Source organism: Balaenoptera ricei, chromosome 18 (genome assembly GCF_028023285.1).
Source record: "Balaenoptera ricei isolate mBalRic1 chromosome 18, mBalRic1.hap2, whole genome shotgun sequence".
NCBI lineage: Eukaryota > Metazoa > Chordata > Mammalia > Artiodactyla > Balaenopteridae > Balaenoptera > Balaenoptera ricei.
The window spans coordinates 72,067,599-72,090,972 of NC_082656.1; the positions used below are offsets into that span (position 1 = coordinate 72,067,599).

The following is a 23,374-nucleotide window of genomic DNA, read 5'->3' on the forward strand; positions in this document are numbered from 1 at the left end:
CAAAGACGATTCCATATATACGTATGTATTATACCTAAAAGTGGATATAAGGAAATAGCAAAAAAATCTCACTTCTTCTGGTTTATCCTAAGGAAATAATTAGACGAGTGGAAAGATTCATCCATTCATTGGAGATTACCGTCATTTCTTTTTAAGCTGCAAATTACCTAAGGAGACATCAACTAATTACAGGAATTACCCTGCAGCCACTCAAAATAATGCTGATTTACTGCCATGGAAAAGAATCCCAATGTTTAAGAAAGAAGAGCACATTACAGAGCAGTACCTATAGAATAATTCCATTTTTGTTGTGTTTGTGTGGGGCGGGGGAGGAGAAGCAAGTAATATACATTCACAGAAAAAAACTTTGGAAGGAGGTACACTAAAATATTAACAGTGGTTATCTCTTTTTTTAAACCTGTTTTTCTGCATTGTCCCAATTGTTGAAAATGAGCTTATTTTGCAAATTTACTAAGAAAGGCAGAACTACAGCATTTCCATTTTTAATGAACAGACACACATATATATACTAAAAGATCAAAAAACGCCAGGCCTAGGTTCACAAAGGAGATTTTCAGTTTACAGTCCAGAATTCTTGGATCCAACCATTCTGGCTACAAAAGAGCAGTTATCAAACCTCTCTAATCCATTACCCTAAACCGATCTATTATAATAAAAAAGCTAAAAGCAGCAAATGTCCTTCTATATTAGATTAAACATCCTGAATTATATTATACCAAACACTGTAATTACTGCATTACTTTTAAACAATTCTCTCCATAAGGAGAACCAATAAACAAAAGACTAAAAAAGATAAATCATCTGACAAATCTCAAGAAGACATAATTCCTGCCATATCTGCATTTATTTTTAAACCCATGTGATTTTTTTTTTCTGAAGCTAAACAGGAAACATGAAAGTTTAAAGAAATTGGGAGTTCATGGGAATTTCTCAAGAGGTGGAGATGTAATTCAGCACTCCTCTTAAAAGCTTTGCCATTCTAGGTTTCACTGAAGAAGAATAAGAACAGAAATAAATTACGTTATATGAAGTCGTTCCATTTAAAAGACAGCACATTTAATTACGTGTGCCTTCTCACTTGCAGGCAAAGAACAAGACAAAGATGTGACAAGTCACATGATCATGAAGCCGAGGCTGGGGAGGAAGCAGGGGTCCAGCTGATGAGTCGATTCACCTTCCACAGCAGACCCTGCTTAGGGCCCTCTTAGAGCCTGCGCGTGGCACTGGTCACCGTCTCCCTGAAGACAATGTTCTCCCGTCAGGTGTGTCCCTACCAGTCCAGGCAGATCTCAAGTGGCCAGACGCATAAATGAAAAGACCCCCTCCCTTCACTGCCAAAGACCTTCTTCCTTTCTTTCCACCATGTCACAAAAATCAAGTAGCATTTGAGTAATTCATTTTAGAAGCCTTTTTATTTGGGGTTTTTTTTTTTTAATGATGAAATTATCAGACCTGTCAAAAAGCTTAGGTGATATGGACGCTATATCCATAAGGTGACCAATTCTGCCAAGAATACGGTGCACAGGGGCTTGCTCCCGTTCACCGGCCAATTCAAGCGCTTCTCAGAGGCCTCAGCCATCTCGGGACTGCCCGCTGTCCTTCCACCAGGCCTCCTTCCAACCAACCCGAAGATAAGCAGGCTGGCTGCTCACCTTCCCAACTATCACCCAAAAGGGCCTTCTTATCTCCACTCCTACAAGTGCAGGTGGCAAAACCTCCACCTGGAGAGTTAAGTCCCATTTCTCACTTCAAAAAAAGGCATCGAGAACCAAGCAACAAGCTCAGAAGAGCCAAGAAGATGGATTTTTCTCCACTAAAAATGGACACAGCACATTAACTCTTTGTGTTTGTCACGTGAACCCTCTCAGAGTTATTCAGCCCTTCATCTCTGGGGACCCTCTAACGCCTCAGCGTTCCTTCTTCCCATACCTGTTTTCAGGCACCATTTTTTTACACTAAAAAAATTAAAAAGATGCAGATAAAAAATTTCACCAGGGTGCTGACTGTGAGTTTTCCCAGTATTTGTACCGAGACACCTCTCGTCTGCTGACTCTCGAGAGGGTACGGATGCCGCGAGGGTGGTGCAGGGGAAGGTCAGGAGGTGTCACCTTTAACTGCCAATCACTGTTTTCTCTGCAAGGCCCCCAGTTTTGTTCAGCGATCAACCCAATAACCTTGGCCTTATTACCAACTCTTTCTGACCAACTGAACAAACTGAAAGAAAGCACAACATATACAAGTAGTAACCTTTTCTAGATGTCAGCATCACAGCCTCAATCAGCCATGTGATCAAATACTCCAGTGAATCAACCCCCAGCTGTAGCTCCTATCCGTACTGAACTATCTGCTGCTGAACCCTCAGGGAAGTGATGTCACTTATGGCGTTGGGTCACCAGTCCCTCCCTTCTCCCTTGAGAACTCAACTGAAACCCTAATTCTTGACTCCAGTATGTAAAGCCACTGGAGAACCTGGCATAGTGTGAAGAAAAGAACGTGGCACCTGCAGCCAGATGCACGTGGGTTCAAATCCACCTCCTCCTACTAGCTATTTGTTTCTCTAGGACTTGGTTTACTCATCTGCAAAAGGACAAAAAAAATGCACACATACTATAGTTTTCCTGAGAATAAAATATGAAAATTAACTTTTTAAAACTGGTACATAACAAATGATCCCATGTTCCCATTACAGTCTGATCAGAAGCCTTAGCTGCATTCTTCTTCTGAGTCACAACTGCCAAATTACGTGCAGTAGTAGTTGAAATGCAGACAACTGGCACACGGTAAATTTCAACTAACGGCTGGATATGGATAGATAAATCATGCAAGTGTCAAGGAGTTGACCCATCTCAAGGCTTCATCCTCAAATCACACACCTGACCACATACACACATCACTGCTCTCCCTCATACCACATCTTTCTCTAGGAAAAACGAATGAACCACTTAATCTACTATATGACCTTCAAGGTGCATCCTGACCCAAATCATGACCCCGGGCCAGGACCACAGTGGTCCTGATGCAGAGGCCTCTGCAATCGGGCTGTTGCTAATACAACCTCACTGGTAACTCCATCCTGAGACTATAGATAACACACGCTGCGAAACACAAAGGTCTCAGTGAAAAGAATTTTTTGCACAACCTTCTGAAATACAGTCAGCGAACTGTCAACTAAGCTCCGCAACTTCCTCCATTAGCCTAAGGCCACCCACCTCTTCCCTGCCTGCCTCTGCTCGGTGTGACCTCACAGCAGGTTGTCACATCTTACAACTCTTTCATTTAATGACCTGACTTTTCTACAGGAATCTCACTTACTCATTTAACATAGTCACACATTTATTTACAGTGGCTAGAGCTGTAATGCTGCAGGGTCCCCCATGACAGCCAGATTCCATCTTCCGCAAAGGGGCTTTCATCCTAACTCATGAAACATCACTGTCAGTTGTTACCAACTGAGATGACGCTTCAGAGAAGGTAAAAGCTCGTTTCTTCTGCCTCTTTTGTTTTTTCCCCCTTAAAACAGGAGCAGCCCCCCTCCTATAGTTTTGTCTTCCGAAAAGACAAACCACCAGTAACCATCACCCAAGTCCAACTGTACTTCCTAATACCCTGGCCTCCCATGAAGGTTCACGGCCACAGCCACCCTTTTCCTGGATGAGAGAAGCCCCAGAGCTCTTGACTCAAAGGTAAAATCACTCATTTGCAAGTCGTTTTTGTAAAAACTGTCCTGTTTCGTTCTAGAGGCCCAATTCTAAGTATGCAAAAGAAAACGAAACCATATATACTGTCTACTGTGCTTCAAGTGTATTCAACCCAATTTAAAAAACAAACAAACAAATCTCTCTTCCGAATCAGGAGTGAAAATTAAGCTCAACATTTTCAAAAGAGACATACAGAATACTGTGACCAGCCTGTAAATATCAAGCCTACCCAGATTTCCAATCTCTCCTTATTATCTGTTCCCCAAGCAAATCAGAAAGAAGCTAAGAAGCCACCAAGGCCACTTCAGGGTTGATCTGGATTATCCAATCCATTAAGGAGACACCACCTGATTGAAACCCCCATCATACTTCCTCTTCCTTTTTCAGCACTTTTATCATACTCCAAACAAAAAGCTTTCCCATACTTTCTCTTCCCCATTATCTCAGGAAGGAGGAGGGGAAGGAAAAACCGTAACCTTACTCATGTACACCAGTCACCCCAAACTTCAGCCAATTCTAGGAACAGATCTCTTCTGCCTGGAGTGCCGTTTACCCACTAGAGCCCCTTAAAGAACTGCTCAAATACACACCCACATGCCACCTCCTCCAGGAGGGCTTCCTTTCTTTCACCCACTTTTTCATTAATATCACCCTGTACCACCAGCGCTCGCCGGAGTCTGCCAACGCCAGGCTATAAGCACATTAAGGACAGCAGGCGCAGCTCGCCCCCTTGCCCAGCCCCGAGCATGGTGCATTAAGCACAGCAGACATCCACTAAGTCTCTGTTGGTTGAAGAATGAGCATCATGGCTCATCAGGAGTATTAAAAGCACTTAAGTGCTGGTAGAAATTGGACTGCTTAAATGGTCTTGGTTAGAGGTTAGTGACATTTCTGATGGAACTGCTGTGAAAGGGAAGAAAAAAACATCAAATGGAATTCCCAGCCTTCCCTTCAGTTCTAAATGCAAGACAGTGAACAATCCTTTGCAATTAAGGCAACCACAGACTCCTTGCCTTCAACATTAGTTACCCCTGGGGAATAAAATCATACAGTTCTGCACTGTTTGATTTTTTTTTTTTTTTACCATTAGTTATATATTACTTCTATAATATTTTAAATAAATTAAAATTTGTAACAGCTCAATTTTTAGAAGGAATCTTTACGGGGGGGGGGGGGGGCGGGGGGGCACCATGTGGTATTTTCCCTTCTTAAAATCCCCAACAGCCTCCCACAGGAACTGGCATTATGGCAAGGGACTGAGACCCTGAGGACCAAACCGAGCTCAGGATTGCAGAAGCTAATGAGGAAAAAACGGCACATGTTCACAGAACAATATTTCAGTAGAATCCAAATGACATGCTTTAAAAACACCCTCCTTGATTTTTAGGGCAGTGAAACTATTCTGTATGATACTAGAAGGGTGGACACATGTCCTTACACATTTATGAAAACCCACACAATGCACAACAGCAGTGAACCCTAACGTAAACTATGGACCTTGGGTGATAATGATGTGTCAATGGAGGGTCAGCCCTAATAAAAAATATAATCTGGTGCAGGACACTGATGGGCGGCAGAGAGTACCTGGGAAAATCTCTGCATCTTCCACTCAATTTTTCTGTGACCCTAAACTGCTCTAAAAAATAAAGTCTAGGGCTTCCCTGGTGGCGCAGTGGTTGAGAACCTGCCTGCCAGTGCAGGGTACACGGGTTCGAGCCCTGGTCTGGGAAGATCCCACATGCCGCGGAGCAACTAGGCCCGTGAGCCACAATTACTGAGCCTGCGCATCTGGAGCCTGTGCTCCGCAACAAGAGAGGCCACGACAGTGAGAGGACCGCGCACCGCGATGAAGAGTGGCCCCTGCTTGCCACAACTAGAGAAAGCCCTCGCACAGAAACGAAGACCCAACACAGCCATAAATAAATAAATAAATAAATAAATAAATATTTTTAAATAAATAAATAAAGTCTATTTTTAAAAATGAGTATCCTCATTGTTCCACTTACCCACTCCCCCAAACAGCCCATACCTCCCCAAAACACTCAGTGCCCACTACTCTTTACAGAATTTTTAAATGGGCCATTTCACTTTAATTATTAAAATTACCTCTGGCTAAAACTGTAATAAATCAGGAGTTCTGATTTAACCTGCCAAGTTTTATAAATTGGCATCTCCAGACCCCCAAGTATTCTAAAACATCGTGCCTCTTAAGAGATTAAACTAAACCAACTAGATAGATCAAACTCCAAAATCCCCTTCTCGTTTAAAACTGGCATTTTAGGATGCTTCAACTGTACAAATATTAAAGAAAATTATTTTAATAACATAATCCCCAAACAACCCATCCCCAACACGGCTTTCATTTTTCCTGATTCCTCTCCAGGGTGCACCAGGCCGGTAAGAAGCACCACAGGAACCCTAGCACCACCCATGTGGGGTAAAACGAAAGCCTGCCAGGTTTAGAGTTAACCTAGAGGCTTCTACAGCAATTTTTGCCCATGTAACCAAACACTAAGACGTTTGAACAACATCCTTGTTAAATTCTGCTACCCAGTTGATTCAAAAGTTACTTACTAGGGCTTCCCTGGTGGCGCAGTGGTTGAGAATCTGCCTACCAATGCAGGGAACACAGGTTCGAGCCCTGGTCTGGGAAGATCCCAAATGCCTCGGAGCAGCTGGGCGCGTGAGCCACAACTACTGAGCCTGCGCGTCTGGAGCTTGTGCTCCGCAACGAGAGAGGCCGCGACAGTGAGAGGCCCGCGCACCGCGATGAAGAGTGGCCCCCACTCGCCGCAACTAGAGAAAGCCCTCGCACAGAAACAAAGACCCAACACAGCCAAAAATAAATAATTACTTCAGGCATGACATTCATTAAACTACACACTAAAGAAAGAGCGTCAGGGTCAAAATTAAGTACATACTAGGTATTTGGAACTCTGGCATATGACTTATCTAATAAAACTCCCAGCACCCAAGAAACTACAAGCTGCTCTCGACTTCCGGACAATCAGCTCATGAACTGCTCCCACTGATAACAGACCAGCCACACAGCGCCCCTCCCTGCCCATCCCCCCACCCTGGGGCCAGGGGTGGAAATCACTGACACTGTGACAAAAGAGTTCAGAGTAGAAGGCCCCACAGTGAGGAACAGGTGAAGCGAGGTGCAGCACCCAGGTGCCGGTGAGATCTGGAACTCGGGCTCCTCCCTTTCCAATCACCCTCCCCATAGTGCTCACGCCCATTCTCATATTTCGAACCACCCCCTGATGACCTAATTCGTAAATCACCAGCCTAGCCTGGACTCTTCCCCCAAGCTCCAGACCCAGGCATGTAACCACCTATTCCTTTCCTCCACCTACATTCCAGTCACCTGAACAGAACTCCTTATCTGCGTAGGTTCTTCATCATCTATGCCAATCGGTGGCCCCATGATTCATTCACCCACACACCCAGGCCAGATCCCTAGAGGCCATCTTAGGAATCCTTCCCTCCATCACCCTCACCGCCAAGCCGGCCCATTCTGCCCAGGGCTCCCTCTTGAATCCCATCCAGCCACCAATGCCTCCGTCCAGTCCCACATCAGTGCTCTCCTACCTGAGGGACCAGCCTCTGCCCTCTCCAGTCCAAGTGCCAAACTTTCAAAACAAAATTGGTCTCATTCTGCCACTTTAAACATTCCTGGGAATTTTGCATCACCTAACAGGCCAAAGCCCAAACCACTCAGCATTGTCCTTTATGAGCTGGTCCCCAACTACCTCTTCAACTTCAACTCTCTTGTTCTCTTTTTTCTTTAAAGTCCAGCAAAACTGAATTCCTTGCACTTTTCCAAACACTCTGTGCTATTAAAAAAAAAAAGAAAAAAAAAAAACAACTCTCACGCTTTTGAACATTCTATTGTCTGGATTCCTTCCGCCTTTTTAAATAAAAAAAGAGCTCAGGCATCATTTTCTTTATTGAGGTTCAAACTGCCACCTCTCGATATAATTACTCCTTCCTCTGTGTTTCTTCTGCGCCTTATGCTTCCTTCTACAACTGCATTTATCCCAAGGAAAAGTATGTTTACACACGTGCCTCTGCTCTTAGACTGTAAGCCTCCTGAACACGGGGTTATCATTTATCTTCCTAATCCCAATGCCAGCACAGTGTCCGACACGTGGCAAATCCCTCTGCAGCCGTAAACATCATTCCTGTATCACGCCATCAATTTTTCACTGCCTAATATTCTACCTATTAGATATCTATTTAGATCAACACACATTCTTTCTTCCTCTAAAACTGCTACTTTTATGAACTAGTATAAATGCTTTTCCAACATCTACCTAAAATCAATTTTAAAATGAAGAATAGGAATTTTCATTGAGAACTTCTCAATGAAATGTAGCAAAGAGGGACTCACGCCAGAGCTGCAGTATCAGGAAGGCATTAAAGGATGAAGAACAAAGGTACTGGTGGTAACCGTGAGGCGCAGCACAGTACAAGAGACCGATCTGAACTCAGAAATGTTGCACGGGACCAGTTCTGCACCAAGAAAAGTCAAGTCTTCCTTCTTCTCCAACTCTCTTATACTAACTAGCTTCCTGCCTTCAGAACCAGGAAGTCATAGTTCAGTTAGGCTTTTCTAAGTTAGCCTCAGAACTTAATCACCATTTATAAATTCACTTCTGTAAGAAAATGTGTGGGACTTCTAACCAACACACTTACAAGTGAAATCTGAAATGTACTTGGGAACTGCCCATAGTTTAAACTTTATTTCTGACACGTGAAAAAATTTGCTTCTTTTTGCATCAAACTATAACAGTGGTGATCATGGAAATAGATTACAAATAAAAACATTAATAAATCCCTTATTATTATTTTTTGTTTTATAAAATAAATGGCCACACTGACTACATCACTTCCTAGTATTTCAGCTTAAAATAGCAAAGATCTTTACGAAGTCTGACAACACGTCCTATTTTTTCTTTCATTGCACTTTTATGCAACAAGTTTCCCTTTCCATGATCACTCTTGTAAGAGTTAAATAACTAAAGGCAATCAGTCACACAATAAAGAAAAAATTGCTTTAATTTGAATAAAGAAAAAAAGCAGAACGGTTCTAGAAAAGTTCAGTAATGCTCTACTTTCATACTATTGCCTTGTATTTCTCCTTAAGTTTTTCCATTCATTAAATATATATGGTAGAAGGGCAGCAGCACAGGTCCACGCCCCTAAACCCAAATCCCCAACGTCTCTGAAAACCAAGAGTTTTTCATGACTCCCTCGGAGGGGAGGTCTAAACTGATCTGAATCCACGTGGCAGGAAAACCTGAAGTGATGCGGGGCTATTGGGAGCCCCAGTCCCCGAAGCCAGGCGCCCGTGGTCAACGCTGGCACCACCACCGCCCGCAGACCCTCGCTCACATGTGCGCCTTGGGCGGGAAGAAAACACGTACACGCGGTATGTGTGATTTCAGTGACTACAGCCCCGTCACTCAGAACGCATCCACTATCAAACGGGTAAAAAGCACACCCATCCTCTTGGTGCGGGGAGCCAGAATGTTCATTCACAGCAGTAATTTTAAGTCACCGTATTTGCACCTGTTATTGTCCCGTGAATTTCTACATCTTCTACAACTTTTCATTAAATCAAAGACTAAAAAGAGACATGCAGGATATAAACTATTTTAAAACTGGAATGTTGATCACATATACGAAATATTCATCTGAAGAACACAATCCAGCCAGGCAGGATTCCCACCGTTCCACCTGTTCCATCCACCGCAGAGAGGAGCCCGGAAAGGAGTGGTCCTGTGGTTCTGAATTAATGCTCACATGAACACGTGTGTACACACGCAGAGTCTCTGTGGGCCCCCAGCCACACATAGGGTCCTCTGTTTAGGACACAACTGTTGCAGGGCCAAGGGGCCCAGCATGAATACGTAATACCCCTTGGTGAGTGTCTGGCTTACTGACGTAAGTGAAGCAATCACCTACAAACACTCATGAAATAACCACCACAGTGCTTTCCAATAACACTGTTGTGGGAGGAGGAGGATGGCTAATTTTTCCTTCTCCAAAGGCAAAATGAAAGCAGCAAGGTAATTCTATCTAACCAGCAGAACCAAACAGGAATGTGCTCTGGCTAGAACTCCGTGTCCTAAGGATGGGGCATGCTTTACCTCCAAGAGGTGAGTCAGAAATGCCATTAAAATCATCACAAGGAAATTTTCGTGAAAATGGGGGGTGATATTTACCATCCAATTCTGAGTGGAAAACAACGTACGAAACAACGCCTGGAAAACAGCTCTATTCAAGTAATGGGATTACAGACGCTTGTGCTTTAAAAACAGTTTAGTGGTGGATGGACTGAGGGGTGTTTTTCCATTTCTGCACCCATCTTCAGACCCCCACTTCACATTGTCTTTTACAAGACTATGTGCAGACAACACGGCCAGTCTGGGGAGGGAGCTCCAACCCTGCAGCAGACAAGCACCCGGTAGCCCTCCCTCAAAGGGCCTTCGTGGCACACAGCCCCCGACGGAAACGAGAGGGATCCCCGCTGCTCTGATGCACGAGGACGAATCCCCGCTGCTCTGATGCACGAGGACGAATCCCCGCTGCTCTGATGCACAAGGACGAATCCCCGCTGCTCTGATGCACAAGGACGAATCCCCGCTGCTCTGATGCACAAGGACGAATCGAGAGAGGGATCATTTTTGTGGAGTTTCAAAAATAGCCTTATTTAGTGGCTGTAGCTAACATATTAAGAAATAATCTATGCAACAGGCTAGGTATAAAAACATTGAGAATTTTACCATTTTAAAAAGGCTTAAGGACTTCCCTGGTGGCGCAGTGGTTAAGAATCCGCCTGCCAATGCAGGCGACACGGGTTCGAGCCCTGGTCTAGGAGGATCCCACGTGCCGCGGAGCAACTAAGCCCGTGCGCCACAACTACTGAGCCTGTGCTCTAGAGCCCACGAGCCACAACTACTGAGCCCACGTGCCACAACTACTGAAGCCCGTGCGCCTAGAGCCCGTGCTCCGCAACAAGAGAAGCCACCGCGATGAGAAGCCCGCGCACCGCAAAGAAGAGTAGCCCCCGCTCGCCGCAACTAGAGAAAGCCCGCGAGCAGCAACGAAGACCCAGTGCAGCCAAAGATAAATAAATAAAAATAAATAAATCTAAAAAAAAAAAAAATTGCAACTTTAAAAAAATAAATAAATAAAAATAAATAAATAAATAAAAAGGCTTAAAAGTATTTTACCACCTTCGTAACAATTAATTTTCAGGACCTTGAGGGTTTTGTTCCTTTTGGAAATATAAGAGAAATAAAAAAATAAAAACACATTTTTGATGCACACGCCTATATGAATATTTATTTATTTATTTTGGGAGAAAGGCTGAGAAGGTCTCCTCTCAAGAAGCATTTTGCTTCACATAAGCAGTAATTCATCCAAGAGAAAGAGAATACGTAGATCCCTGGGAAAACTGCTTTTCCATTAAAAGCTACTTTAAACCATGCGATCACTTTCAACTGTGACTGCTTCACGGTATGGGGAAACGGAGTTCCATCCGGCGAGAGCCAGGGCCACAGCTTCGCGCTGCTGGCGGTAACGGCCCCGGGCCCGCTGCGGAGGGTGGCCTGAGACCTCCACCACTGTCAGGTGTACAGATCCCATCACATCCTGCCCGCTGCACAGATAAACACAGGCAGCCTGTGTCACCAGGCCAGGAAACGCAAGCAGTTTCACTTCATGTAAGCACTTCATTTTTTCTTGAAGAAGACAATTGGGAGGAAGGCATTCTGAATGACACAAACAGGGGTTTTTACAAACACTTCAAATTCTTTATTAACAAAGGAAAGAGGAGAGCCCAAACCTCCTAACTACCTTTCCAGACACAGTCCATCCCCTAAGTCTGCCTAATACGCCATTTACCCTTATACTGGAAAAAGCCATACAGCGAACTGCAAAAAAAATCACAACACACTTTAAAAAAAAAAAAAAAAAAAAGTCTCCTACTCCTCCCAAAACCATCCTCAAATAAGCAAGTCCAGTAAGATCAAAGTCTAGCTAATCACAGGACACTCTAATAAAAGATTGCTAATAGAGAAATACGGATATCATTTTTTTGAATTAAAAATCAAATCAACTATTTATACATAAAAGCACAAAATCTCTGACAACTCAAACATTAAAAAGACTATTGGTCCGGAATAGTATTCTCAGTTCAGAGACATATGTACATCTTCAGTTAAGTGCTAAGCAGAACAACTACAAGAAAAGAAAATCGATTTTGCCCCGAGGAGGCCACTCATTTCCTAGCTGTCCCCTCCCTCCACCAGCAGGTATTCCTCACGGGCCTCGCGTCGTGGGGGAGCTGGACGGACTGATGGTGGGGACCTTCCCTGAGGGTCTGCCCGTACAATCCAATTAACAAAAAAAAAGGCAACAGAACACAAATACTGACGGCTCACCAGCGGTTACCGGGCAGAGGACTCTGGGGCAAACCTGCGGGGCGGGCAGGCTCTCCCGCGGGGCGAGGGGGTGGGAACGCAGCGCACAAGGAAGCCGCGTAGGAACACGAGGCCCTGAGTTCTGAGCTGGAGTTTATGTTTGGTCAGGAAGCCACCGAAGGTTTTTAAGCAGGGAGCGACATGATGAAAACAGTTGAGAGATGATCCTGGCAAGGCTGTGGAGGAGCTTCAGGCTCAGGGCTTCTGTTCTGGTTCAGGGTTTTCCAAAAGAACCATGAAGGCTAGTTCTGAGAGATGCATTCCTTAAAAAACAAGGTTCCAAAGTCAAAAAGACATGGAGCACACATCTTCCTCTGCCCCCTAACCGGTGTGCAATACATGCTACCATAGTAAAAATTCTAACAATTCTTTCCATTAAAAAGCCTATTCAATTTTCAAAGTTAGACCTGTGGTTCCGAAGTCAGTCTCTGAAATACACGCCCTAAGTTGCAAGCGCTGACTTTCCATGACTTTGCACTGAGCTGCTCTTCAAATGGGCACCGCTGTACGGTGCTCCCAGGGGGAGCAACAGGGATTTAAGGATTTTTAATTTTGCAGTGCAGCGGTTCTCAGAGTGTGGTCCCTGCGGCAGCCACACACCTGGCAGCTTGTTAGAAATGCAAACTCCACCAAGCCCTCCAGGTGATCGATGAGCATAAACGCTGAAATCTCAAAAGCACTGTTAGATTACAGTGTACTTTTTTCAGTTAATATTTCTGCACAGTTCAAAACAACCTGGGCAACACCTGAGGGGTAACAAACAGAAGTCAAAGGCTGCCATCCCTCCCCAAGGGCAGCATGAGGGCTCAGCAGAGACAACAACGAGAAACAGACCAGGGACCCGTCACCTCCCCCCAACTCCCACAATCCTGAATTCCAGGAAGTCAATTAAGAATAACACTGGGACATGAACAAAGTCTTCTTCAAACGTGAAAAAACAAAATCGTGGAAATAAAAGTGACCAAAATACCATGAGTGACCAGCCCTGAACTGGGCTGGTCTCAGGGAAGCTGGATGCACAATTTGGTCGTGAAGGAAAACAGCAGCCACGTGGGGGGCGGGGGCACTCTGGTGGAGGGAGGAGGAAAACACAAATGCCAGCACCAAAAGTCAGGGAGTCGGGGCTCTGCTCTCAGGGCGGGAGCCTTGGTCGAGTTTCATTAAGCCTCAGTTTTCTCATCTGTAAAACTGGTCTAACAGCCCTTCCCTCAGCAGAGGCCCCGAGGATTAGCCAAGGGCATAAGCTGCTCCTCCCTCCCTCCTTGCACTGGAAGGAGCGCAATAAAATTTAGTTCCCTTCCTACAAGGCTCCCACTAAGGGCATCAACATGGGAGCACCAAAGGACCACTTGCTTTTCCCACTTATCTATTCCAGTAACACAGTGCAGCAGAAGGAAAAAGCCACCCGCCTCCTGGTGGGAACTGCTGAGGAACTGTGCAATTCTTTGTACTTACGTATCTTTTTCTTTTTAAATTACCTCTCAAGAAATGTTTGGTACAATGAATGGGCATCAAACCCGGGAAAGAAATGCTCAAACAAGACCTTTCTACAGCAGGTTCTCAGTTCACCAGGAGTTCAGGTAGCAATTTAACGACTTTGAGACAACCGCACTGAACTTGATTTTAAAGTGATGCTGGGAAACTGTGCGTAAAACAGCTGCTGACCAAAACCAGTCCCCAAGTTCTGGATTACTTTTCATTTCCACTCGTTTACCACTGTACGTTTCTACCTCCAAAGGTGCTCTGTTCTAACCAGGAAGCATACTCTTGGAGCCACGTATCCACTAACGCGAGCATTTGAGGGGCAGCACTGAGCCACGCGCGGGATTCCCGAGTCCAAGGGGCCTCGTCCCCAGACACGTGCAGACTGGGTCCCCCCACGGGCACCTGACCCACCCTGGCGGTGGCGCTGCCAGCTTCCCAGGAAGCCTACACTCAATCCCGGACCAAGGCTGCACCCCAAAAACATCAGTCGACTTAAGCAAATGTTCCTCCAACAAGATACCGTGGGGCGCCCTGAAAACGGTCCTGTGCCCACAGAATCCCGAGACTAGAAAATGAGAGACAGGGAGAAAGAAAGCATTCAAGTCAGGGAGGTGGAGGTCACAGACAGACACACGGAAAAACTAGGGTGTGTGCACACTGCCTTTTTCTTACAGAGAGAAATCAGAAGGCATCACATGATGAAGAGGAAAGCGGCTCAGGAGTCCCTCTCCGCCCCCACGGACCGGTTGGTCCTGACCTTGGAATTCAAATTCTATTCATTCATCTATAAATTGAAGAGAGTGATTTCCAGGTAGAGAGCACGCTGAGCATAAGATCTACTTTGGTCAATCCTGAAACCCCACTGAAATCACAGTATAAAGGGGGTTTTCTTAAAAAAGGCTTTAAACCTCCATGTACCAGGAGGGGAGAGAACACCCGCAGCAAGAAAATTCCAGAAGCTGGAAAGTGGGTGGTGGAAAGAAAGATGGCGAAGACGGCAAATGCTAAGCCCGAGGCAGGGAAAGCAGAGAATCAACTGCACCCACCCTGCCGAATCCCCAGGAGAGCAGTGACTGCGAATCCTGCAGAAGCGGTGGGACGCCCAGACGGGAAACTGCCCCGTGCCTCCCCAGGAAAGCAAACTGAAAGCATATTCTCTGCAAAGGAAAATGGAGGGTTTCAGGAGCGGGAGTGAAACTACACGGGGCACTGTGCCCGCCCTCAGCGCCTTTCCTCATCCAGAGCGAGCCTCAGGCGGGAGTAGGGCCCACGAGGGGACAACCACCAGCCCACCGGGAGCAGCCAGAAGGCTCACGGGAAGGCTTCTGCAGGGAGGCACGATGTATAAAACGCGATACGCAACTGACATCAGCCCTTCCTCGCCTCTCATGCCCGCTAGGAGCACCTACATCACTGGGGTTTTAAAAAAGCCCCAGTCAGGGTTCAGACTTCCAATCAGCCTGTCCCCTACTCTGAAATATGAGTGGACATTCGAGGGTGGCCTCTACCACAAAACATAGAGACCAAAACCAACAGGGGGGCAAAGGGGCCGTGGGGGAAGAGAATCTATTCCGAGGGAAAAAACAACGTAACTACAGTTAACATACTCAGGGAGATGAGAGCAGATATGTCAACTGAAACAAGAAAGCAACAACATTCAGAGAATCAAAAAGAGCCCTCACAATTTAAAAAACGAGAGCAGAAATGAAATACTCTTTGGAAGAGCTGGAAGATAAAGTTGAGACAATCTCCCAGAAAGCCAAGGAAAAAAGACAAAGAGATGGAAAACAGGTTTCAAAGGGTAAGAATACTGGAGGACCAGTCCAGAAGGTCCAGCATCCAAATAATAAAGAGTTTAAGAAAGAGTGAACATAGGAAATGGGAGAGGAAAGGGAATCAAAGAAACAATTCAACAAAAAGACCTGAGTTGTCTGATTAAGGGCCTATGAAGTACCTGCCACAAAAAATAAAAGAAGACCCACATCAAGACACATCATGATGAAACTTCAGATTACAGAGAAAAAATTCAGACCCTATGAAATTCAGGAAAAATGAAACAGCTTGCATGCATAGATTCCGGTATCGGTGTGGCGTTGCATTCCTCAACAGCAACACTGCAAGCTAAAGCACAGTGGAGCTGCTGTCACAATTCTGAAGGAAATAATTTCCACCCCATGACTAAACACCATGCCAAAATATCAATTGAGGGGAAAGGCAAAAATAAGAAACTTGCAGATATCCAAGACCTCAAAAAAACCTATCTCCCATGCACCCTATTCACAGGAAGGCCACTACAAGATAGGCTCCACCAACACAGTCATGGAAACCAAGAAAGATGGCAGGAGACACAGAAAACAAGCCACCCCGAGAGAGCAGCCCAAGGAATCCCGAGGATGAAGGCAAAGAGGACAAGGGATGGCAGAGGGGATGCCAGCGATACAGGTTAGGAGGTTCACAGGAAGCAGTCTCCCTCCAGAGGAGTGAAATGGACAGATAGCCTGTGTGCTTCACCTGACATTCCCAAGAGGAGATTTCAACAACTGGCAGTGGGTTTGGGGGTTGAATAAGTTACAAGTGCTGCTACAGACTAAATGTTTATGCCCCCTCCCCAAAATCATATGGTGAGACCCAACCCTCAATGTGATGGAGGTGATCAGGTCATGAAGGTGGCGCCCTCAGGATTGGGACTGCTGCCCTTATAAGGAGACCCCCCCCCCAGAGCACCCCCTCCCCCTTTGCCCTGTGAGAACACAGCCAGAAGCAGGCCCTCAAAAGACACAAAATCTGCCAGAGCCTTGATCTTGGGCTTCCCAGCCTTCAAAATTGTGAGAAATGTTTGTTGTTTAAGCCACTCAGTCTACAGTATTTTGTCACAGGGGCCCAAACAGACTAAGACAATTACATTTCCCAAAAAAAAAAAAACTTCCAAATAAGATTTGAAAAGTAATCCTGGTTTACTCATGGCTGGCTGGGCTTAGTGTTTCCACAGTCACGTACACACGAATCTAACTGAAGTCACCAACGTAAGTGCACTGGGCACAGGGAGGGGAGGGACAAGGGAGGGAAGGAGGCAAGGACACGAGAACTAAATCCTCATCTTCAGGGTCCAAAGTCTACCGACAACGCCTGAAACTAGGGAAAAAAGAAACAGCGATTTTTAAATGCTCTTTGTGAACAAAGAAGTAACAACAACAACTGCCAGCAAAGAGGATGGAAGGGGCTGCCTTGGGAGGGGGTGAGGGAAGGAAATGGAAGCCAAGGGCAAGGAACTGCTCTCTCCCAACAACCCTTACCACGTGCATAACTTTTCAAATAAAAACTAAACAAAAATTCTAAGTAATTAATATAAGACAAAGGATTTGGACCTACACGGTCCTTTCAAATCTTAGGGCCAGAAAGTCTTTTTAAAAACAGGAAGAGACTTAGTGGGAAGATAAACACGGGCTACGTATTTGGTAAGCATTAATGTAAAACTCGAAAAGTTCCCACAATGTATTCGGATACCAACAGGGCTCCTTCTACTGACCAAGACCCTCCTGAAAATATAATGGAAGGTCTGTAAGTGGACAGTGCCATCCCCAGGGGCGTGCACACCAAGTGCCTTTGTAACCCACAACCGGGATGCTTTATACTTTGTCCCAAGCAAAGGTACATCTCACCTTATTTTCCCTCCTCTAAATCTTGGAAACGAGGGAGCCATTTAGGATTAGGAAACTCGGCATCCACCTCAGGAGCCAGGTGCTGTAACAGCTCTGCTTTTCTCCTTCTCAAAGCACTGAGCACTGAGAGTTTGAAAGGTATTGCACTGCAAAAACAGGAGTTACGGCAGGGAAACGACCAGTCAGTCGGATGACAGTGCTCCACTCTGAGTGGCAACAGAGGGATAACAGAGTCGACTTCTATTTCCTGCGCTCATACCCGCCACGAGATTCCATTAATGATAACAATGCTGAGCCCAAGCACCAAAAAAAGCCACAGCAGGACTGGGTTGGGTGTGGTCCATTTCCTGTAGGTATGGAGTTTCCGAGCAGGCAATTCTGAATCACAGGGAGAAATCACCCGAAAAGAGAGCAGAGCGGCCCAAAGATCCTCAGGCTCCTGGACCCTGGCCTCAGTGTGACTGTAAAATACACTAGGAAGAAGCAACAACTACCGACAGGCTCATTTCTTCAGGAACTCCTCACGCCGCATCTCGTACCAAAGTCCTAGAAAAACTGTTCAACTCAAAAGCTGTGTCAAGTCGCATCAAATAAGTAAACTCTGCTCCACACGCCAGAACAGTGAACTCAAAGATGACCACAAAAATTACAAAAAGGAACAAGCAAGCAACGACCACTTACCCGTTTAACTACCGTCCGCCGGGACACTGTGCTACGTTAGCAGCCTAGAAAAATCTAATCTGACCAAGTTCTACTTGAAGGTCACTGGTTGTATGTGAAATGCTATCAAGAACGTTCCCTGATACGGGATTAGAACCAAAATGCCCTGGACTCCTCCAAGTTGTTTTCTTCTTATAATCTTCTGACAACCCTCCCCCTCCAAAACTGACTTTAAGCAAAACAAATTCTTAACACTGTTAAATTTGGGTGATAGAGAAGAGGGACTATGAAGTCTTGAAATGGGTATTTAAAAAAAAAAAAAACCTTAAATATAGGCTACTAACAACAACAGAATGTGTCTTTATTTTCCTTATAGCATAGAGCATGGGAAAAGGTCAAAAGCAAGGCGCGTGAAGGAGAGTGATAAAGACTATAAAATGTTGGCTAAGAGTTCACATTACAAGGTTTGAGGCAACCTTGCTGAAAGGTCCACCTGCGCTGCGGGCGGACACGAGACCCTCCCACCCTTCAGCCTCCTCCTCTCGCTATCCCGGGGGCCTCTCGCCCAGAGAGCCACCGCCGCCTCCCGAGCCGCAGCCAGCGCTCCCAGCATCCTTCCACCTTGGCCCACCACGTGCGCCGCCCCAGGCGGCGGGGAACGCGGGCCCCCTCCCCAGCTGCCGCCCCTCCAGCTCCAGGGCCCCGGCTGGGCGCCGCGAGTCCGCTCTGCTCTCGCACCCCGCGCCCTGCTCTCTGCGCCCCCCTCCCCCGCTCATCTGAACCTTCTCGGGGAGGGCACCCCAGTCGGCCCTCGCTAGGCCGCTGACCTCCTGAGCACCGACCAGAAGGAGGGTCTCACCTACACCTGCCGCGGCTGCTGCAGAAATGTGCCGCAAGGACGCGGCTCCTCGTCCAGGCCAACGCTGGACCACATTCTACGGGTCAGCCTGGCCCTCGAGGTGCCTTCAGGGCCTCCACCTCACAAATACCCTGAACGTCCACACACGCGGAGGCAAAAAGTACGAGAGCACTTAAGGCAAGATTAAATGCAGCTGTCCTGTTTGTCTTCACTTCCCAGATTTCCAGAGCACACAGGTTTCCCCAGGGTAAGCAAGAGCACTGGAGAAAAGTTCCCAACTCACCCAAACTGGCCATTAAACGTTTCTCTCTCTCCCCACACAGAGGGGCATTTCTCAGCAAAGGTTTCTCCAAGCAGCCAGAGAAACGCAAAGATGATGTTAACAAGTAGAGACTTTGCGTTTTCCAGCTATTCCTGTAAACGGTCTGTACTTTCAAATATGAGAATATCTTACATGTATGACATCCTCAAAACATGCTAAACTAACTCAGGCCCTGTCATACATGTTACATATCAAATTAGTATAATTCAGTCGGCTGTGAAATCAATTTAGTTTTGCAACAGCTCTTTGTTTTTCTTCTTAATAAAATGCATCACACAACAGTACATCACAAGTAGTGAGGATGAGGACTGTCTTCTGAAACCTTTACTTTCAGGTCTTGATGTAAAATATATTTCTTACATGGGTCACGGTCCAGAAAAGGTTTAAAGTGACTGATAAAATTCCGTTATAGAAACTTATAAACCAAAATCTAATTCTTTTTAAATTACAACTTACACAACTAAAAGCTGATGGATGCTGACGCCTCCAGCTGAAGCTGAATTAAATCGAGAGAAGCAACAAACGTTCAGCGAAGGACAGGGGGTAGTTAAATCCACAACTCAACCTAATTTCTTTATGTCTATTCGTAGTTACTACATTCAGTTCATGATTTCTATTTTTTTCCCCCATGCTAATATGAAACTGGGGTGTGGGAGGTTTAAAAAAAAAAAAAAGGAAAGGCCCCTGGCAGCCTTCATGAAAAGGTTATTACAAAGGATCACTCGTAACTCACTCAGATTTACAGTCATCAACCCCTCACCAAGCACCCGGCACAACAGTGTTCAATAACGGTTGCTGATTGAACAAATAAAATACCGTATTTTAATTTCTTCAGCAAACCCAAGTTGGAATGAAATAAGCACTACTGTTTGCTAGAGTAATAATAAAGCAATAATACAGCATGGTGAGCTAGAGAATGGGTCTTGAGGGCAGGAAAGACCTGGTTTCCAATCACAACTTTGCCACATAAGGCACTATCTCACCTTGGTCAGTTCAGTCTCTGCTGGTTTCCACGTCTAGAAAATGGCATACATTACACTTATGCCTCAAGCAGTACCAATAAGAATCAAGAGGCATAAAAATGATTTGCAAGACAATGAAAATGATGTTTTCACTGAAATTATTCTGTCAATTCAGGTTTATTTTTTAAGCATCTTTGCCTAGGCTGCCTGAATTCACTCTGCTGTCTTTCTGAAATTTTTAAGCCAACGCCTTATGAACCCTCATCAGGAGATGAGAGAGGAAAAAAGGGAGGTTATGGGATGTATCAGGACACAGCACAGGAGGGTTAGTACTTCTTTCCTCCTGTTTTAGCCTGGAGAGCAGTCCGAGGCAGGTGTGCCTTTAATTTAATCCTCCACAACAACTCTGAGGAAGGCCTCCCTGGGCTGCAGCAGCTGCCGATTCAAAGTAGGAAATAAATGTGCTGGTTGTTTTTCTTTTGGAGTGGAAGGGAGAGGGAAGGAATGTTCTTCCCCAAATGGCACACTAAAAACAATCATCATACAGTGTGTAGATGCACTTAAATACAGGGATGACTCTGTCAGAAGCCACCTTCATGCCCCTAAAACTGTAACAGCTGAAAATTTGGTTGTTTCAACCCAACAAAAATTTATCAGCCTTTACACTGAGGAAGCACAATAGAAACAGTTCCCTTGTAACACTACCTAGGAAATACATTTGGGAGGCCAAATTATTAAAAGAAATGTACCTTCTTTTCCCAAGATTTAAGAATTCTGGCCCACACTCTTGAAGAAAAAAATTAAAAGGGGAGAACAAAAAAAGTGTTGAGACTAGACACCACCTGGTGACCATCTGATACTGACTCCAGGGCACCAGCCAGCAAGGCTTTAAGTACCTTTTTAAACTGATTCGCTTTCCACAAAAGCTGAATACCTCCATGGTAAGCTCTAAGTGAGGCAAGTGTGCTAGATTACAACCTGATTAACAGCATAAGAGTCTGTCTAAAGAAAGTACACAGCAAACGTATTTTTTAATCATTACAAGAGGCCCTTCTTGCCCTACTGGTCAGAAATAACTTTTTACCCAGTTCACCCTGCCTTCCTGTCTCTAAATTCAAACCAAACCAAACCAAACCAAAGCAGGAATTTTTAGGAAATACCAAGAAACCACATCTGATTTTTACCTAGCGGTCAGCAGAAGCTTAGGTTTTAAATGTGTGTTGAGTTTAACAGCTCTTTACATGAGATTCAAGGACAGTTTTCTTCAAGCACCGTCAAGTTATTAATGTTAACTGTTACAACATTTTTTTTTTAAAGAGGCTAAAATTCTGGTAACTTTGTGTTATTATTTTTCTACATATCAAACCTGAACAATGAAATCGAGTTTTCTTTTTCAGATTTAGACGGAGAGAAAGAGAGAAATGCTCTTATCTTTAAGGAGGGGGGCAGATTCCCGGCTCCTATGGAGTCCAGGTCCGAATACCGCACTTCGCAGCCCTCAAGGGTGAGGGGGGGGTAAAAAAAGAAAATGAGCCCGTAGAAGGCTATAAAATAAATAGTCCACTGGGATACCTGTGTTTGTTTTCTTAAAGCTCCTCTGCTCCCTTGCTCGGCTAGCCTGGGAGAGCCAAACTTTAAAGACATTCCCTAACTCTACCGTCAGATTTTAATGCCAAACATTTTGCCCCCATTTACACGCTTACAAACATTACAAATTAGCCAAGGACGGTGGTTTTATCTTTCAAAGGGCTAAAAACAGTCCCCGATGGCGAAAAACCTTAAAGCATCCCTGTAAATTTGGAATTCAACTTCTCCCCCTTTACCCCACTCCAAAAAACGTCACTGAGAGGCCAAGAGGCCACAAAGTGGCAACGGAGAGGGTTACTGGGAAGGGACTCAGCTGCATCCAATCAAGACTCCAAGCCAAAGCCCTGGGTCCCGGGATCCACACTCGAGTGTACGCTGTGCCATCGATTCCTTCTTCCAGAAGGGCTGAAGGCTCGCACTTTCCCCTCCATATGCACCGGGAGGAAACGCGCGGAACAGACGCGCTGGAAGTGGAGCTGGCGGTGGCACCTTCCTCCACCCCACCCTGCCTCCTCCGCCCTCCAGGCCCGGGACGAGCCGTGGCGCGCCCGAGGCCCTCCCCCGCCCCTAAACTTTACCGCCCCCTCGCCGAGGGGAACCGGGGCCTCCACCGCCCCCCGCCCGCGCCGGGGCCCTGAGAGCGAGTCGGGCCTCCCAGGGCATTTCCCCACATCACTTCTCCCCGGGAATGGGCCGGCGCGGGGCCTGCGGCTCGGGAGGCCCCGGGGGGAGAGGGAAGCGAGGAGGGCGCAGCGGCCGGCAGCCCCACGTCCCACCCACCCCCCCGACCACCGCGACTCCCGGCCGGCGAGGCCCGCCTCCGGGCCGCGGCCCCCAGGCCCCTGCACACACGCAGCCGCGGCCGCCGGGCAGGGCACGCCGGGTGCTGCGAGCACGACGCGGGAGGCCGGCGCGACCCCGGAAGGTGCAGCGGGGGGGGGGGCCGTGTTTACACCGCCAAGTTCCCCGCTTCCGCCCCGGCCCGCGCATCCCTCCCTCCCCTCGGCGGCCCGGTCCCTGCCCACCTGCATGCCGGGCAGGCCCGACTGCACCGGGGAGTGAGCCATGGCGGTCAGGACGGCCACTTCCTGGGACGGGACGGCCGGGCCGCGGCGATCCGCGCGGGCGACGAGGCCCGCGGGCCGCGCGCAGCCCTCGGGCGGCGGGGCCGGCCGGAGCCCAAGGCCACCCCAGCCCCCGCGGGTCCCGGGCCGGGCGGCGGGCTCAGGGGCGAGCGGCGGGCCTCGTCTCCATGCACCGCACTGGGGAGGGGTTGCGAGGAGCGCGGGGTCTCCCCGCGAGCTGCCGCCGCTACCGCTGCTGCTGCTGCTGCTGCTCGGCTAGAACCTGGCGGCCTGGGCCCGAGCGCTGGCCGCCTGGAGCCGGAGTGGACGGGCACAACCGGCCGAGCCCGCGAGCGCTGAGCCCGGAGCGCGCCCCGCCCCGGCCCGGCCCCCGCGCCCGCCCCCGCGGCCCGGCCGGGGACCCCGCCCCGCGCTTCCGGGAGGGGGAGGAGGCTCGCGGCCGCCCGGCGCCCTAGGCCGCAGCCGCCTGCGCTGCCGCCTGCCGGAGCGGGTGGAGGTCCGCGCGTCTCCTGCGGGCTGCACCGCCTCGCAGCCGCCGGGG

The 23,374-nt window shown here is 47.1% G+C and overlaps 1 protein-coding gene across 3 annotated transcripts in view; it reads right to left on the minus strand.

The window, feature by feature from the left end:
* Window positions 1-23,085, minus strand: part of STK24 (serine/threonine kinase 24) — a 103,426-nt gene extending 80,341 nt beyond the window's left edge. For 2 of the 3 annotated variants that reach the window (XM_059902524.1, XM_059902523.1), the window contains exon 1: window positions 22,774-22,912. In XM_059902524.1, coding sequence (XP_059758507.1) covers window positions 22,774-22,815 — 42 coding nt within the window. In that variant the 5' untranslated portion in view covers window positions 22,816-22,912. Of the gene's footprint in view, window positions 1-22,773 lie in introns of all 3 variants that reach the window. The other variant, XM_059902526.1, reaches the window with a different exon arrangement.
* Window positions 23,086-23,374: the final 289 nt, after the last annotated feature.